The sequence below is a fragment of the Penicillium hispanicum genome (genome assembly GCF_028827665.1).
Source record: "Penicillium hispanicum strain IBT 35686 chromosome Unknown utg000007l_segment0_segment0, whole genome shotgun sequence".
Taxonomy (NCBI): Eukaryota; Fungi; Ascomycota; class Eurotiomycetes; order Eurotiales; family Aspergillaceae; genus Penicillium; species Penicillium hispanicum.
The window spans coordinates 1,016,391-1,034,395 of NW_026623199.1; the positions used below are offsets into that span (position 1 = coordinate 1,016,391).

The 18,005-nt window shown below is 54.7% G+C and overlaps 5 protein-coding genes across 5 annotated transcripts; 2 read left to right on the plus strand and 3 right to left on the minus strand.

Annotated features, from left to right (window-relative positions):
* Positions 1-511: 511 nt before the first annotated feature.
* Positions 512-3,577, plus strand: N7459_008168 (Zn(II)2Cys6 transcription factor; the record flags this gene model as incomplete). Its single annotated transcript, XM_056947336.1, has 3 exons — positions 512-1,464; positions 1,540-2,476; positions 2,546-3,577. The coding sequence occupies 3 exons, from the start codon at positions 512-514 to the stop codon at positions 3,575-3,577; spliced, it is 2,922 nt and encodes a 973-aa protein (XP_056796846.1).
* A 579-nt stretch (positions 3,578-4,156) lies between these two features.
* N7459_008169 (uncharacterized protein) lies at positions 4,157-5,470 on the minus strand (the record flags this gene model as incomplete). Its single annotated transcript, XM_056947337.1, has 1 exon — positions 4,157-5,470. One exon carries the CDS (start codon positions 5,468-5,470, stop codon positions 4,157-4,159), a length of 1,314 nt encoding a protein of 437 aa, XP_056796847.1.
* A 934-nt stretch (positions 5,471-6,404) lies between these two features.
* N7459_008170 (uncharacterized protein) lies at positions 6,405-11,159 on the plus strand (the record flags this gene model as incomplete). The annotated part of the gene is made up of 6 exons (XM_056947338.1): positions 6,405-6,899; positions 6,981-7,313; positions 7,367-8,677; positions 9,176-9,451; positions 9,517-10,944; positions 11,007-11,159. The coding sequence occupies 6 exons, from the start codon at positions 6,405-6,407 to the stop codon at positions 11,157-11,159; spliced, it is 3,996 nt and encodes a 1,331-aa protein (XP_056796848.1).
* A 385-nt stretch (positions 11,160-11,544) lies between these two features.
* On the minus strand, positions 11,545-13,052 carry ayg1 (heptaketide hydrolyase ayg1; the record flags this gene model as incomplete). The annotated part of the gene is made up of 5 exons (XM_056947339.1): positions 11,545-11,724; positions 11,788-11,920; positions 11,997-12,745; positions 12,817-12,891; positions 12,960-13,052. 5 exons carry the CDS (start codon positions 13,050-13,052, stop codon positions 11,545-11,547), a joined length of 1,230 nt encoding a protein of 409 aa, XP_056796849.1.
* An 864-nt stretch (positions 13,053-13,916) lies between these two features.
* On the minus strand, positions 13,917-16,787 carry abr1 (multicopper oxidase abr1; the record flags this gene model as incomplete). Its single annotated transcript, XM_056947340.1, has 6 exons — positions 13,917-13,974; positions 14,038-14,115; positions 14,165-14,260; positions 14,310-14,405; positions 14,457-16,396; positions 16,452-16,787. The coding sequence occupies 6 exons, from the start codon at positions 16,785-16,787 to the stop codon at positions 13,917-13,919; spliced, it is 2,604 nt and encodes an 867-aa protein (XP_056796850.1).
* Positions 16,788-18,005: the final 1,218 nt, after the last annotated feature.

An 18,005-nucleotide genomic window follows, 5' to 3' on the forward strand; every position in this document is an offset into this window, starting at 1 on the left:
CGAGTACATTCGCTACACAGGTCATACTTCCATTCGAAACCATCGACTCGACGTTGCAAATTATTGCCAGCTATTTAACCTGGTCAAGGGATCTGCGACTAGAGGCGTTGTCTTCAAGACGCCACCGTTGCCCCGGTTGACTTAATCTATCCATTGACCTTTCTGACCTCGTTCATCTCGACGCCTGGCTGCAGTTGAAAAAGGTAAGTGTGGGATGCACTGTAGTCTTGAACAAAGTCACCTTAGCCGAATTCGTTCAGTTTCTGTACTAAAGTGTCTCGACCTCGACAGATCCTGTGTCCGATTACCTGCCGTTCCGAGAATTCCTGAGAAACCCATCAAGCCATCAATTCGGAGATCCAGAACCGTCTGTCTGTTCTCTCAGATGATATTACCCAGAAGTGACTTCTCCGACGCATTTGTGGAACATCATTACTTTTTGGACGCAGCCTTATAGATGGTCGTCTGATGTGAAACCTGCTTGCATCCCTCCTTCGATCCCAACGCCGGCATGTCGGGCTACTACGCTGGACCATTCGGTCGTATGTTACCCACCAGTAACCTCCCATCGTCCGAGCAGCCACCGGAACCACCGCAGCGTCCAGCTAATCGATTAGAATCCGGGGATAACTCGTACCAGCTTCCGCCCCCGCGTCCACCAGGAACTCTGCCATTTGGAACGGATCCGTTACTACGCCAGCGCCAGCAGGCTGAGAATACCGAGCCAGGACGTGGACCTGCACCAACAGAGTCAACATCCCAACCTCCCCGAACAGAACAGCAGCTGCCATCTGTCCGTCACTTATTGACGCCTGTTGCCGGACCGAGTTCACCCCCGCCCCCTCCATTCCATCAGTCATACGGGACGCCCATGCCCAGTCTTGAGAATCGCCAGCCGTCCCATACCTTTCGTCAGCATGAGCCAGGTCTTGCCTCACAGATGCCTTCGCTCGCGGTGCACGACAAAGCCCAGGGCCGTTCGGAATCCTTCCCGCAACCCCAGACAAGTGGACTACCACCGCTGTCCCAGATGGCCATGCACAGCCCTGGAGATATCAAGCACCATACAGCCACGCGAAGCGATTCCTCTGCGACGCCCTTGCAACATACTCCATTAGCGTATTACGGCGCAACTTACCATGATCAAGCTCCCAGCGGAGGCATCTCATCACCAGAAAGCGCGAGTCGATCCAAGGAATCCTCTGTGCGCCCCCATGTGATAGACGAACGATATGTCGAGGGCGAGGGCGTATGCTACGTCTACGCAGATGGATCACGCGTTCCCAAAGCCATTGACGGAATCCCAGTCAACGCGAACTGGGGAGTCACCAAAGCAGGAAAGCCGAGAAAGCGACTCGCACAAGCATGTCTGACATGCCGTGAAAAGAAGATCAAGTGTCAACCGAACCTTCCCAAATGTGACCAGTGCCAGAAGTCAGGCCGCGAGTGCAGGTTCGAGAGTGCGTAAGTGGTTCATTTAGCCGACACGCTGCTTTATGGCCCATTGACAACAAGACTATCATGCTGACATCCTTCCAGTCCTCGTGGAAGCCGCTCGTCTTTGAAAGGGTCTCAAGCAACAGGCCTACCCGGCAAATACGATGCGAGAGAAGGCTTTTCACCTGGTGCCCTCACGGCTTCGGAGGTCTCTCCCTCACTCTACAACCTCCCTCGGGCGTCATCGAACAGCGCTACTTCGCTGCCTGGGACAAGCGGCCAGTCACCGATTTCGGAGGGTCCGATACTTACGCCGTCAGGCACAGAAGTCACCTACGAATCCACGGCAGATGCAGACAGAGTGTACCGACCACGAACGTACAGAGTCCCACGTCCCTTTCCTGGCAGCGATCATGTATTTTCACGGTCCCCCGAGCATTTTGAGCCCAACCGGACACCTGAATATGCCGATATCCTGAGCGAACTAAGGGAGATGAACACCGATGATCCACTTACCGGTTCTTGGAACATCGATCCGTACGACTGTGACCCAGAGACAACAACGCACTATATCGAGTCTTACTTCTCCAGTGTGAACGATGGCATATATCACATATTTCCTCATTCGAGATTTATGCTTTGGTTGAAGTCATCTCCTACAAAATCGGCCGAGGACAAGATGCTGTTGTATTCGATGATGGCTCTAGGTTCCATCTTTTCCGATCGACACGACAGATTCATGGCGCTGAGGCAGTATTCCCGCATCGCACGCTTTGCTATTCAGAAAAGCCAGCATACCCTTTCTCTGCAGCTTGCTCAAAGTCATCTCATCATGAGTCTTTTGTACTACGCCACAGGCTTTCAGGTCGGAGCTTGGGACTCTATCGGCGCGGCAGGGCGAGCTGTCAGTGGCTTACGGTATAATGTGGAGTCTGGAGGCGTCGTTGTGGAGCAGATCCAGGTGTGTGACTATGGGTTGCACCCACAGGCATTGATCGAGTGTCGCCGTCGAACCTTTTGGGTCGCCTTCATTCTGGACGTAAGGAACTGGCCATCTCCACCCGCTCCAGTAGTGAAGGACGAGATAAGATCACTGACTAGTTGCTAGCGAGTTTCGAGTTTTATTTCGGCATCTTCCACATTCATACCGTCCGAGGCAGCATTGATTCGACTCCCATGCCGCGAAGAGATCTATGAGGCACAGCAATACGCAACCGCGCCATACTTCCAATCCAGCCTGAACCAGGCCCCCACTGAGGATCGCCGGTCTACACTCAGCCCAGTGGCTTTCCTTATCCAGATCATCTCGATCTGGGGGGATGTTAGCCTCCAAGTGTTCCGCTTGGCGCATACTCCATCCGATGCGTATGCGCGACTTGCTGAAGAATTGCATTCCATAGTAACACTTCGAACGGATGACTGGATAAACCGACTGCCGGAACAGTTGGCATTCTCAGCACCCAATCTAGAGCGTGCAAGCCAAGTCAAGAAAGCGGACGCCTTCGTTTCAAACCATATGTTTTACCACGCCACATTAATGAAACTCTACAGGCACGTGCGATATTCGAGTATGCGGCCTGAGGTCTTGGTTCAGTATATTCACCGAGCCCGATATCACGCGGTAGAAACCCTGAGGATTGCATTGGCCGTCATTCAATATGCCAATGAAGTGCAGCCCCTTCGCACCAGCACAGACCTGCCTGCACCCAAGATGACCTGCCTGAATCCCTTTTTGGGTTATGTGGTTCTGTCAGCCGTCGACGTGCTCAGTGCGGCTGGTTTAATTGCCGAGCTCCCCGATAGCATCGCCTTCATCAAAGGAGCGCTCGGTATGGTCCAGCTCCTCGGTCGTCACTGGGACAGCTCGCTGGCGCTGGCCAATTCCATTCAATATCGCGTCGATCTGATGATCGCCTGCCTCAATGACCGAGCCCGGACCCAGGATAAATTTGGGTTTGCTGTGGACGGCCTTTCGCTCGAGACCAAAGTCCACGCCGGTACGTCTGCGTCTCAACCTCCTAGGACTCTCGAAGAGGACCTATTCTACGGCTCGATGCCGCGTGAGATGCTCTTGCATGCTATGCGAGTCGACGACGTGCCTGTCTCGGAGCATAGCATCGTCTGGCTGCGAGATCGTTGAAATGATCCGTGTTTCGTCTTGTTGTTTCTCGTCTACAAGAGCCAGAAAGAGCGCCAGTATCTTTCAGTGACCACTGTAGAGAGACCTTTGTCCGCTGTGCATTCTCTATTCCCATGTTTTCCGGCTTTCGTTGCGCGCCTGGCTGAAGCAGTGGTGCAAAAATGCAAATGGAATACTCATGAGCTTCCGAGCGCTTTCCTTCTTGATTGTCCTTTTACGACGCGATGGTATTGATGTTGATGACGGCAGTTTGGTTCATTCGCAGTACGGTCGCAGCCAGCGCGGGCATGATGGGATCTTTTGTGGCCTCAGCCTGTCTTAATGCCGGAAATGCCCCCTCTGTCTTTGTATTATAGTTGCATGGCCTGCTTTGCATAATTTTGAGCATTTGAGCGCTTGTATGTACTAATACTACTCAAAACATAGACATTGTGCGATTTTGAGCTCTCATCTCCAGGATCTCGGGTATGTACATGCTTGGAAGACTAGAACAATTGATTGGGTATCTTAGAGATCATTGACGAGCGTAGAGTATTGATACCAGGCATGCTCCCGGAATCAGTTCTCTTCTTTCCTGGACTATTCCCACTCTGCTGGGTCGTATTGTCGGACCCAGGCAAATCTACCCTGCGTTGGATCCATAATGGCAGCATAGTGCGTGGTTTCGTTCAGGACCGGAAACGTCGTAAGCCACGTCGTCGTCTGTTTCTCCGTGATTGACACCTTCGACTCGTCATCTGCATCGAACTCATCCAGACGCTGCGTTTCTGCTTCTTGTTCTTCTCGCCTCTGTCTGAGACGGAGCGAAGACCGTGTACCCGCCGGCTCCGCTAGATGTTGAGTGTTCGTCTTCGCGGCCTGGAGCCGGGCCTGCGCGTTCTGTTTTCGTACTTCCCGGTCCCAGTGCGCTTGCATGCAGCCGCGCCGCTCGTTGCTATCTTCAACCAAGTCGGCCATGACTTGCGCCTCGGATGAAACGAGCGACAGGCCTAGGTGGTTGCGTCTCTTGTCCGCGGCGACGGTCTCCGGCGCCGCCGAGCCAGGTTCCTGGTCGTGGTTCGTCGCAATGATAAAGGACTCCGAGGAGCGGACGACGGCGGACCGGTAATCCTTCTCCATGGTCACGGCGGTCTTGCCATCACAGAAAATCAGGTACGCGGCCGTTGTAGGCATGCCGGGGACGCGCTCGACGATGCTGGCCAGAGACGCCAACCCGGCCTCCACCGGCGGGACAATGCACTGGCGCAACAGCGACGAGACCGACTGCCGCAGGCCCAGCAGGACGAGCGCGTGGTTCGAGTAGAAGGCGCAATTGCGGCTCTCGTCGTGCACAGGACGGAAATTCAGCGATGCGCTGAGATCCTCGCGCACCCCGGTCAGCACGCCCACGAAACCCACGTACGTGATACTCCTCGCGAGCACCTGGCCCGGCTGCTCGGCGCGCACGAACTCCAGTTCCACGATCAGCGCGCGCAGCGGATCCATGCCCCAGTCCAGCGTGCGGAAGTGCAGCATGCGCGGCGGGTGCGAGGGGCCCCCGCGCACGCGCACGCCGCCGCTGGTGCATCCCATCAGCAGGTCGAGGACGGTGTTCAGGCAGATGAGCAGGTACAGGTCGATGTCGGTGGCGTGGCTAATGCCGCGCAGTTCGTCGGTTTCGTCGGCTGTGTACAGCCGGCGCAGGAAGAGCTTGGCCAGCTTGTGGACTGGTTTGATGGGGATTCGGGGTGAGATGGAATGGATGAGTTCGTCGAACATGCCGCGCAGGGCGCGCATGCGGTCTCGGTAGATTGTTGCCAGTTCCACGTAGCGCTGGATGGGGGGCAGCGAGAGGTTGATCTGGTAGATTGGGGGCTTGGTGCCCATTTGCATCAGGTTTTGCGAGCTGGCCATGGTTGCTGGGGTTGGATGCCAAAGTGACAGTGAGATTGGGTGAAGCGATTCGAGAAGCACTGCGTGGCTGTGACGGCTGCCTGGCGGCGTTGGAACACGAGGTGGACGTGCGGCTCTATGGATCTTTCCACCGGGAACTTATATGTCACTGCATGATGCCACGGCCACTCTGGAGAGGCTAACGAGGCACGAGGTGTGTATTTGTGAGGGGTGTTTCTGGGTTGGGGAGATGTTTTGACTTCTATGGTTCCGCCCTGTATCACCGCTGACAAGGTTCGCACGGTGTATACTTGCCGGCATGGACTTGTAGACTGATCATGATGGCAGGAATTGTTGGTACAAGACAATGGGGCTTCTGTCTGAATAGATGAAGTCGTTGCAACAGCTTCAGTTGTAGACTTTCAAATAACAGCAGAGTCGCTAGTTGGACAATATAGATCGCCTGGTGGGTCTAGTGACACTGTCAAGGATAATAGAATGGCGCCACGATGCGGAAAGTGAAAGGCAGGTTTATCCTTACACTATGCTTTCCAGGGTTCTGTCTGCTCCCTGATTAATGAATGATCTTGAGGATCAGAATCGAGTGGTTCGTTGTTTAGTCCATACATGGTCTCGGCCTCGTGCATTCCAGAAAACCAGTTATGATGATCATGAAAACTGCAAGTATTATCTAGTAGTATCTAGCCCTTTGCCGTCCGCAAAGTCTCTCAATCTGCAAAGTCTTTCAAAGGCAGATTATTGTCATTGGCTCGCATGCTCTGCTCTTTGTTGATGTTGCATGTATTTCTTCCATTTGCGGGGCCTGCGGAGACCGGAAAGTTTCTCCGCGAGGTTTTCATCTTGACCGTGTCGCACCACCTCGTCTCCCTTCAAGGCCAGAGGATTATGGCTTCTGTTTGGCAGCCAAGAGCCTGAAACGGATACCTGTGATCCAATGTCCACCTCCTTCGAGTCTGCCTCCGCGGCAGCACGGGACTTTGGCGCGGACGTGGAAGAGGACGGGCTCGACGCGGAGACGCTGACTGCAGACTACCCTGAAGAAGTCGACTTCTACACGATTCTGGGTCTATCACCGGAGTCGCATCCCACCGATTCCCAGATTCGCTCCGCATACCGCAACCTATCCCTGAGCTTCCACCCCGACAAACAACCGCCGCATCTCCGCCATGCGGCCGAGCGACACTTCAACCGAATCCAAGAAGCCTACGATATCCTCATCGATCCCCAAAAGCGCACAGTGTATGATCTCCAGGGGGCGGAGGGTGTCAAGCGAGAATGGGGCCCCCTCGGTGCAATGGGCCGGGGAGGGGAGGCCCAGAGGCAGGACATCGGCGTTAAGGCGATGTCGCCCGATGAGTTTCGGCGATGGTACTTGAAGACAATGAAGAAACGCGAGCAGAAGGCTGTACAAAGCTTGGTGGCGAGTCGGGTGAGTTCTCTTTTCGCCTGTATCTCAACTAGATGATCGCCCGGGCACCTTTTGCTGACATGACTTGTTGCCAATTTCCAGGGCACTATCACTCTCGGGATCAACGCGCAATCAATGATCCATGTTGAGGACGATGGCGATGTTCAATTTCAGATACCTTCACCCCGCGTCACCGCGATGGGCGCCACGTACAATTTCAAAGCTCCGCTGCCCCTACCGGAATTCTTGACTGCGACGAAAGATGACCACGAGGCCGAGAACCAGAATGAGAACGGCTCGAAAGAAACCGAAGAGCTCGAGGAAATGGAAGAGCCCATACAAGTGACTTTCAACACCGGCATTGCGGGTCAAATTACCCGTGTAAAGCAGAAATACGTAGTCGAATATGAGGACGAGACTCAGCATGAAGTCGAGGTACGCGATTCTCCGGGAAACTATCCAAGGAGACTGACTCATTCCTGTTCTAGGTTCCTTCGCCTCCAATAATGGTGGCCAAAGACATTCAGCTTGGTGCTACTGTGGTCCCGAACTTCAGGAGTCTAGCAGGTACCAAGGGGATATGGGACCGGCGTCCCCTCTCGCTTCTAAGAGACTCGGCCGTCATTTTTCAGTGTCTCCTTCTTCCTGTTCCCACATTGAAGACGACAATTGCACGCACTTTCCAGCCAATATCTGGCACCAGACCGATTCAAGTCAATGCCAGCAGCATTGTGCAGCGCTCTCTTCAAGAGAGCTTGCCCTCTATTGAGGTACAGGTGTCCAAGGAAGTTGCTCAGCGGAAGCTAGCGTTCTGTTCGTGGTCTAGTGGATCTCTAGAGTGGCCCGAGTTCTTCCTTCAGCGTTTTCCTTCCTTATGGCCAAGCCCCGAGACCATGTCGTCGGTCGAGGATGAACTAAGCAGCTTCCAAATCGGTCTAATATCTCTGCCAAATTTGCCCCAAGCAGCCATTGACGTCGATGATGAGGAAGACGATGGAGCAGATGAACTGCACCATCTTGTGCAGAAGCAGAAACTCATTGATCGTTCTGCTGAAACGTGGCAAACGCATCTCACAATGTCTCCCGGAGGAGGTGGTTTCGGTCTGACCTATGCACGGAACCTGTTCTCAGGAAAGCCGGCCGACGATCCTGTGAAGACCGAATGGAGCGCTGATGGGTACGTCCCCATGCCGAAGATGGAGGAAGCCCGGGCGGTGCGACTCGAAGTCAGTACCATTGTGGGTCTAGACCTTTCACTTAGTTGGAGTGTTAAGGGCACTCGACGAATTGGTGAGTTCACCAAGATGGGACTCGGTGTCGGCTTCGCGCAGAATGGGATCGTCTTGACTATCTCCTGGAAGCGGCTTGGCCAGGGTATCAACCTTCCTATTACCATCTGCTCCCCCGAAGGAGCCACTCACGATGCAGCGGCGTTGGCCACAATATTCCCTTGGCTGGCTTATTGTGCAGTTGAATTTGGTTATAACCGTCCTCGGGACAGAAAAAAGCGTCGGCAGATGGCTGCCCGTCGCCACAAGGAACTGAAGAAGCTCATTCCCAAGAAACAAATGGAAAGCCAAGAGGCCATCGATCTGATGGAAGACCAAGTGCAAAAACGACAGGATCGTGAAGCGAAGCAGTACGGTCTGGTCATTACCAAAGCTGAGTATGGGTATATTCCTTCTACTAAAAAGAAGCCCAAGTCTGGATTCACCGAGCCTCGCGTGATTGATGTGACCATTCCTGTCGCTGCGCTAGTGGATCGGGCCCAGTTGATTATCCCCGAGAAAACTGTGAAGGTAAGTGAAGCTCTCTTCTGGTCCTCCTGTCGTGGCCTTTATTCGCAATGCTGACTTGCATATGCAGTTTCAAATTATGGGGTTTTATGATCCAGCTCCACTGCTGCCGAAACGATTGAAGATTTGGTACACCTTCCATGGCCAAGAGCATTTCGTGGAGGTTGGCGACAAGGAAGGCGTCGCATGTCCCATGCGTAGCCATTCGATATCCACCTGATATATTTCTCCATCATGGCCTCGAGTTCTTCGAGATATCTGGCCCCTGTATTTTTACTGTACCTTAATCTTTTTTCGTACGGATAGACAATTCGCCACACATGTCACTCCTCTCACAGTCTCATCTACCGAGGTGATTTTCAATGTATCCAAAGTCATCTGTTGTTGTGTATCTATCTGCAATTATAAATGTCTACATATTCCGTGAATTCCATCTTTTTTTCTCCCTCCAACCGCGTAAAATCAGTGCCATTCCAGACTGGAGGTGGGCGATATAGAAAGTCTTGGCATTCGGTGACCCAAACGAACCTCTCGCGCAGTTCCCGCAAAGCCAAGCGCATCACTCTGAAGATTGTCCACTCATCCAGCCACCTCGACTCAGCAGCGCTCGCCTCGCTATCGAGTTTCACAATGGCTTCTCTCGCATCGGGGCTTTTCAAGTCTCTTCCAAAACCCAAATATACCGGCGATGAGGAGGAGTTGCCTCCGCATGCGCAACCCCGTGGTCCGCGTGTGGTGGGCGCCGACCAGCTCGATGAAACCCAGGTTGTCCTACGGGTGAGTTGCCCATCGCTCAACTGGAAGCATATATCAGCAGCTAACAGGACGTTCTCTGCATTCAGAGAACCGGTCCTCCACCCTACGGAAATCGCACAGGCTGGCGACCGCGAGCGCCCGAAGATTTTGGCGATGGCGGCGCGTTTCCCGAGATCCTAGTTGCCCAATACCCGCTCGATATGGGTCGAAAGGGAGCTTCGTCAACGTCAAATGCACTCGCAGTTCAGGTGGACGCGGAGGGCAAGGTCAAGTATGATGCGATCGCACGCCGCGGACACGCCGACAACCGTATCGTCCATGCCTCGTTCAAGGACTTGATCCCGCTTCGGCAGCGGGTGGACATGGGAGAGATATCCCTGGACCGGCCGTCGGAGGAGGAAGTCCAGGCGCAGATGGAAAAGACCAAGAACGCTCTCGCCACGCTGGTGGATGGAGCGGCGGCAGCACAGAAGCCCAAGAACGTCAAGGGCGGACGCAGGGCCGAGCCTACTTTTGTCCGATACACGCCTGCGAACCAGATGGGCGACAACGAGCGCAAGAATGACCGCATTATGAAGATCGTCGAGCGACAGCAGGATCCCATGGAGCCGCCCAAGTTCAAGCACAAAAAGATTCCTCGCGGCCCGCCGTCGCCGCCGCCTCCGGTTATGCACTCGCCGCCGAGAAAGCTTACCGCCGAAGACCAGGAAGCTTGGAAAATCCCTCCCCCTGTATCGAATTGGAAGAATCCAAAGGGCTATACTGTGCCTTTGGACAAGCGTCTGGCTGCGGATGGTCGGGGGCTACAGGATGTGTCTATCAACGACAAGTTCGCCCAGTTTGCTGAAGCTTTGTTCACGGCTGACCGCCATGCTCGCGAGGAGGTGCAGCTTCGAGCTCAGATGCAGCAGAAGTTGGCAGAGAAGGAGAAGGCTCAGAAGGAAGAGCACCTCCGACAGCTGGCTCAGAAGGCTCGCAATGAGCGGGCTGGACCTAGCCGTGAATCCCGTGCACGATCCCGTTCTGGAAGCCTTAGTCGCAGTGTATCGCCTTACTCTTCGAGGTCGGCTTCTCCGAGCGAGGAGGAAGAGGCTGCACGGGAGCGTGAGCGCCAGCGACGGGAGCGACGACAGGAGAATGAGCGCCAACTGCGTCAGTCCCGTATGGGTACGGAGCGCAGGATTCAGGCAATGGCACGCGAGCAGAACCGTGATATCTCCGAGAAGGTGGCCCTGGGTCTGGCTAAGCCAACACAAAGCTCCGAGTCCATGTGGGACTCGCGTCTGTTCAATCAGACCAGCGGTATGCATGCTGGTTTCAATGAAGACAACCCCTACGATAAGCCGTTGTTCGCTGCGCAGGACGCCATCAACAGTATTTACCGCCCTCGGGCCCAGGTCGACGCCGACGATGACGAAGGCGGCGAGGGTGAGATGAGCAAAATCCAGAAGACCAACCGCTTCGAGGTTCTTGGGCGGGCCAAGGAAGGGTTCAAAGGTGCTGCTGATGCCGAGGTAAGTTCCCCCGGGCCTATATTCACCAAAACTCGTCAACTGACATGTTGTGTGTCTTTCAGGAGCGCCAGGGACCTGTGCAGTTTGAGAAGGATACTGCTGATCCATTCGGAATCGATAGTATGATTGCCGATGTGACGTCCGGCCAGAAGCGCTATGGTATCCAAGAGGCGGAGGACCGGGGCTCGAAGCGAGCCAGAGTCGACGACGACTAGACTCTTTCCCTCTGCTTGTGTCTATTACTGTGCATTATACGACTTTTTGGTATCGTCTTCGTGTGCCCTTGGGCTTGGGCAAGGTTGCTGTCTTTCGTGCATTGCGGGCGTTGCGGCGAGGCCATCTACACCATTTACCTGTTCCATGACACTCAAAATCAAAAGGCGATCCGGCCGCAGGCTCACACGATGAAAAGTATGATTCTACTCTACATGATGATTCCCACCAGGTCTTTTCTCATCTAATACAACGGAATCGTCCACTGGCACCGAAATTACAGTGCGTCTGACAATGTAAAAAGCCAACGACAGTCCAATTTTGAATAACAAGGTCCTATAGAACACGATTTAAACCCTGCACCCCGACGAGCGCACTCGGTCCACTCTAGTTCTTCGCCTTGGTCTTGCTGGGGGCCAGCACATCCTCCAGCCATTTGTAGGAGACGGGCAAGCTATTGGGATAGCCCATGTGCAACATGCCATCGAAGAAGCGGCCTTCCTTGGGACCACCGTGGTTGAAGAGCACCAGCGAGTCTTCAATGGGGACGACGCCATCGTCCACGCCCTAATGAACATGTTAGCATAGGTGCTGGGTGCAAGGGTTCTCGTTTGGTCACGAAGCACATACATTCAGCAACAGCAGGCGACAATTCGGCTGGTCCACAACGCCCGTCTCCACGAGCGAGAACTTCTTCTGCGAGTTTTGGATGAATTCCTCGGTGCTATCATAGCCGTACTTCTCGGCCCAGCAGTCCGTGATGCTACCCCATGCATCATGTACATCAGCAACCACCACCACCACCATCAATCGCTCGGCATGGAAGGATATCCACTCACGTAAATGGGTACTCGTGGTCATTGACCTTGCTCAGCCACTCGGGGCTCAAGAAATGGTGCGATCCAGGCCCATGCGCCATCGATCCCACCAGCCGGTCACGGTGCGTACACGCCGCCCGGATCGCATAGAAGCCACCGGCACTCAGCCCCCAGACAGCGACGCGGGTCATATCGAATTCCGGCCGCTGCGCCATATAGTCAAGCACGCTGTCCCACAGCCGATCCGCCGACTCGGGGTCCGCCGGGTCCGCCGGCGAGTCCGCCGTGCCGGGGATCTCCGCGATGACCGTCGCCCAGCCGCGGTTGGCGATCTCGTGCGTGCGCTGGCTGTTGTCGGGCCGGTAGCCGTCCAGCCCGGTCATCAGCAGCACGACGGGCACGCGCTGCGTCGCGCTCGCTTCCTCCGGCAGCCGCACGTACAGCGGGATGCGCGCGCCGTCGCGGCCGGCGCGGTGCGTGTGCGGGATGACCACCTCGTGGATCGCGGGCCGCCACAGCGAGGCTGCTTTCAGGTACACGTCCTTCTGGCGGTCGAAGGCGGCGCGCTTCGCGGCGTTGGCGGGCCGTGTGTGCGGGCTCACGTAGGGGAAGCGGGAGATGCGGAGGACGACGGCGGCGCGCCGGTAGAGGTCGGCGGCGTGGTCGCGCTGGCCGGCGCTGAGGGCTGCTTCGGCCTGGTTCTCCAGCGCGTCGACGATCGGGGCGAAGGTGTTGGTGTAGGCATCGGTGAATGGGTCGTTGATGTTGCCCTGGATTGGTTCAGCTGCGACGTCTGAATTTTTTTTTTTTTCAAGGATATGGGTTCCACGTCGATACTCACGGCAATCAGCTTCTCGAAGATTGGCTCGAAGTCCTCGAATAATCCGTCGTGGAATGGATAGATGGATTTCTGGCACTGAAGGCGCGGGAATTAGGGTTAGCACAATCCTGGCGATCGCGGTCGTAGAGGTGGTCAGGACGCACGCAAAAGCACCACTTCGTCTCCCACAGGGCCTTGATCGAGCCCTTATGGGGATAGACGGTGTCGAACTTGTCTCCAAGGATCCACCGAGTCATGATGGAGGTTGGAAGTTTCGAGGCTGAAAATTAGGTGCTTGTAGAGGAGGTTGTCGGCGAGCTCGAGAGCAGAAGGATGGTAAATATGGAAAGGACGGGTTGGCAGCGGCGCACGCATCATTTTAATTGATATATAACTACATACAATATGCTGGGAACAGAATGGCACGCATCAGGATTACGAGCTGTGATGTAGATGCGAATGAAAACAGTAGGTAGTCACATAGCCGGGGGTCTTGCGGGGTGGCGGATTAGGGTTTGCGGAGCTCGGCTGAAGCCGAGTGCGAGGTCGCGAGGCGATCGGCCTTGATGAGATGTTTGACTGGCTAAGGGACTGTAAGATTGCTCCGCATACATGTAGTCAGTGAATCAAAGGTTGCCGGATGCGGAACAGGTTATGCCTGGATCATACCCACTAGGGAAATGAGGAACAGTGGAGCTGGGTAAACATACGGAAATTCCATTTGTACAGCATTATGGAGGGAAGAAATGATGGCTAATGTAAACCAGCTCCTACAGTAAATTTCTAAACCCTTAATTGATATTGAGGCTTGGATGCCTCAAGTATGTTGTGGTGCTACAACAGTCGAGAATGGGAGGAATGTTGTCCGGCCCAGCGTCGCCGGTTGCGGAAGACCAACCCCGGCCGGAATGATCCGCCTTGCATCCCGCATTGCTGGTCAGCCATTCCACCTAGATGGCTAGCTGAGCATTTCTACGATTCGAAAACAATGGGTTCCAACTGAGGAGTGAATGGTGGGCAAAAATTATGCTTGAACTAGAAACCAAACCGACCAACAGTCGATTAGACATTAGGGAGACGAAGCTTATATACAAGCTCCTGTTAAACACCGATCCAGTCGTCTACTGCGTGTGCTCGTATGGCTCCCAGTACTCATAGCCCTTGGGGAGGTCATCAGGACTGGAGAAATGTTAGACAGGATCGCTGGGGAATTGTTTTAGAAGTAGCATTGTGAGCACTTACCCGGAATCATGAGTCTTGATGACATGGCCTCCTTCCTCGAGATATCCATCGTTGTTGTAGGGTTGAGGCCAAGGACCCCTAGAAATATTAATATGGTCCCATATTGTAATGACAAGGGTTTTCTTACTTGTTGTCCCCGTTGCTAGCAACAATGGGCGGATTACCAGGCCCATCAGGAACTTGGGCGTGAGACTGGTCGACATGCGGGTTAGGCCACGGGCCCCTGGGCTGGGTTAGCATGGATTCAAGAGTTACGAGGTGTTAATGCGTACTTGACGTCGTGAGAATCAGCAACGGTAGGCGGCCCATCAGAGCCGTCACCAATTTGCGCATGACCGTTGTCGGTATGAGGCTGGGGCCAAATTCCCCTGAACAAACGAATTAATATGAGAGACTCTGCCAACGGAGGGTATGCTTACTGAGAGTCACCCGAGTAAACGTAGACAGGCTGGTTATGAGGCGGTGCAGGCTGCTCGTACACAGGATGCGGGACAGGCCCTTCAGGTGCAGGAACTCCCCCGTCAGGATGAGGAGTGGGATACACGGGTGCGACCTGAGGAGCAGGCTGTTGAGGTGCAGGAGCCTCTGGGGCTGGAGCCTGAGTTGCGGGGGCCTCTGGGGCTGGTTCCTGGGGCGCAGGGGCCTGGGGAACGGGGTCTTGAGGTGCAGGAGCCTCTGGGGCTGGAGCCTGAGGTGCAGGGGCCTGGGGAACGGGGTCTTGAGTCGCGGGGGCCTCTGGGGCTGGTTCCTGGGGCGCGGGGGCCGTAGGAGTTGGGGCCTGAGCTGGAGCCTGAGGAGCCGGCTGATTGCCAGCTGGCTTGGGCGAAGGCTGCTCCGGAAGTGGAGGTGATGAGTGTTGCTGTGTTGGCGTAGGTGCTGGCGGCTGCTCAGGAGGTGGCGAGTTCGCATTCGTGGACGCAGGAGGCTGTTCAGGAACAGGCGGCGCGGACGTAGTGGGTTTGGGAGCTGGAGGAACTGTGGAAGAAGTATGGAGTGACACAGAGTGAGAAGCTGGAGGGAAAGCAGCAGCGGTCTTGGTGTACATCGCTCCATGGTCCTCCGTAGGGACCTGGGTGTTGGCTCCAGCCAGATCGAGCCCTTGCTTGCCCGCGGCGTTGCCGCTGTTATCAGCGGGATAGGCAGCACAAGCCTGGTAGTGACTATTGGGGGGAGCCCGCACGGACTGGGGGAAAGTCTCTGGGGCCTCGATGATGGTAGCTATCAAGCCAGATTCGACGTGCCACTCGATGTGGCAGTGAAGAAGCCAAACACCCGGGTTGTCGGCACGGAAGCGAAGCACGGTGTGTCCGTGGTTTTGAACCATGATAGTATCCCGTCGGACGGGGGTCTGAGAGACATTGGAGAAGTAATTCCCAGTGAAGTAGCCGCCGTCAGGAACCGTGCGCTGCAGGACCTGGAATTGGTGGCCGTGCAGATGCCACGGATGCAGGTTGTTGTGATGGTTGTTGATCACCAGCTCGACAATTTCGCCGCCCTTGATGACGAACGGGTTTACCTGTCCGTAGACCTCTGGGTTGGAAGCCAACTCGGGACCAATAGTGTTGGCAGTGTACAGCGTTGGAACATCCTGGGGGAGATAGGTCTGGTTGTTCACGGTAAAGCGCGTGACACCGTTGATTTCAGTCATGAAAGTGTCCAGGATGATCTGGTGCTGCACAGGCTGAAGCAGGGCCTCCTTATCGACCGGGACGAAGACAAGATCATCCACAAAATCAAAGTCGTTGAACGAAGGAGGTGCCGGCAAAGGCTTCGCCTCATCATACACAAGCCATGCCGTCACGTTAGGGTTATATCCATCGGGGATCGTCCGGTTCTCATAGAAGAACATCATGTTCACATCCATCGTGTTGAAGACAGCAAAGTTCTGGCTCGTGTCGTTCTTTGTGTGGATCAGAACACCCATGCGCTGGCCGGGTGCGACGCGAAGGAACTGGTCTCCAACCGGGTACGGATCGACGTACGTTCCATCCACCTCGACCACAGTCATCTCGTGCTGGTCAAAGGCCCAGGCGTGGCCCGGCCAGTTGGCAATGCAAATTATATGCACTAGATAAGTCTTGTTCGGCTGCACCTTGATCTTGGCGTTCGAAGAGTCGTTGATCAATCCCGAGTCAGGCAGAGGCTCGTTCCCGCCGAACGCAGCGTAATTCTCTGGCGACTCGTACTTGTTCAAAAGGTCCGGCATCTGCTGGTGGTACCAGTCGCTCAGAGTAACGGTGAACTCCTCGTCAAACTGGAAGGGGGGAGACGGGTCATGAACGATGAATGCGCCACGCAGACCGTCGGGATACTGTCCCATGTTATGCGAGTGGTACCAATACGTTCCTGTTTGATTGACCTGTATGCTGCTATCAGTTTTTTCTGTCTTCCTCTGCCTTTTTGAGATCCCCTACATCAAAGTGGTACTGCATGTGCGATCCTGGGGGGATCGGACATTGCGTCACGCTGGTGGTGCCATCCATGACACCGGTGGCATACTGGTAGAAGCCGTGCCAGTGGATGCCGGTGGACTGGTTCCCGAGTCCGTTGTAGACATCCACGATCAAGCGGTCTCCCACGTCGACATCGATCTGAGGACACGGCCACTGGTTGTTGATTCCAATGACCGGACGCTCAAACCCGTCGGGGGAGGCATTGACCCAGGTGATGTTCCAGTCGAGGTATACATCCTTGGCCGCCGCCAACTTGGCAGCCCAACCGGCCAACAGAAGGAAATTCAACTTCGCCATGGCAGCGAAGGATGGTCGTATAGCAAACGAATGACAGTCGGCCTGCAAACGATCAGAAAGATAATCAAATCCTCCGATGTTGTTGACAAGCGAACGGATCACTGCTAGACGGCCACAATCTGCAAATAAAGAATTAGAAACGAGGGTGTCGACTAAATGAAAGCCAGCTCAGGTCGGCTGTGGTGTTGCTGAGAAGTTCCAATCATCAGGGTCCCTGATCTGGACATGGCTTCCTTTAACAACACGTGCCAGGCCGATCGGCACCAGGGCGGCAATGTTGTTGGTCCCAGCAGTCAATACCCGGGCTCTTTGCAATGCTATCGACGAGGGCTGTCATTCAAGGAACAGAAAAACAAAGCCCCGAATAGGCAGGGTGGGTGCGCGCTGCGCCCTGGCAAGTGGCCGGAGCCTCTGGCTGAGGCATTCCGGCGGTGGACTCGGTGAGCTGGCATGTAGATGCATCACCAAGCCTGGCGGTGCCAGTAGGAGATGCCAAGCAAGGGGTGGCATGCCGGCAGCCTGGGTTAATCGTCAACAAGCCAAGTTCTCGTATACCGTCGGCCTTTCTCGGTTTTTGTTGCTCACCAAGAATTCACGTGGTAATCAATCCATCAACCCCTATGGTGTAGATGGAACCTTGCAGTTAGCAAGATCAGAGATTGAGCGCTTTGGTTGACCATGAAGGCCCAGCATTCTACGGCACTCCCAAACTGGCGAATGTTGCTTGGTTTCACACACCAACAGAGGTCATTGTCTCTTCTATACATCTCTTGTCTAGTGACAGACACCGATCAAGGCAGTGTGCAAAGACCAAAATTTATCACCGTATGCTTCAAGAATAGACCGGTAGATCATTTCGCCATAACCAATACAAGCGGATGTGACACTCTACCGTCTACATCTAGCCTCCGTATATATTTGGATCAGGCGACTTTCAGGTTAACGCCAAGTCATGCAAGGCAATCAACCCCGCCGGGTGATGGTGATAGCGATGGTGACGGTGATAGCCGTGGTGGTCCTCCAGCCATGGCCCTTCTTAGCAGAATCTGGATGGATCGCTAGTGTCAGAATCCGTGTTTCTTCTGTTATATTTATGAAAGACTGTTGCGGGTGGTGGCCTCTATGGCGCTCTATCTGCGCTGTGCAAAGATATATTGTTTCGCTGCGCGGCAAGTATTTCCGTGGATGCCGAGACACTACTGGTCGACGCAGGAGAAA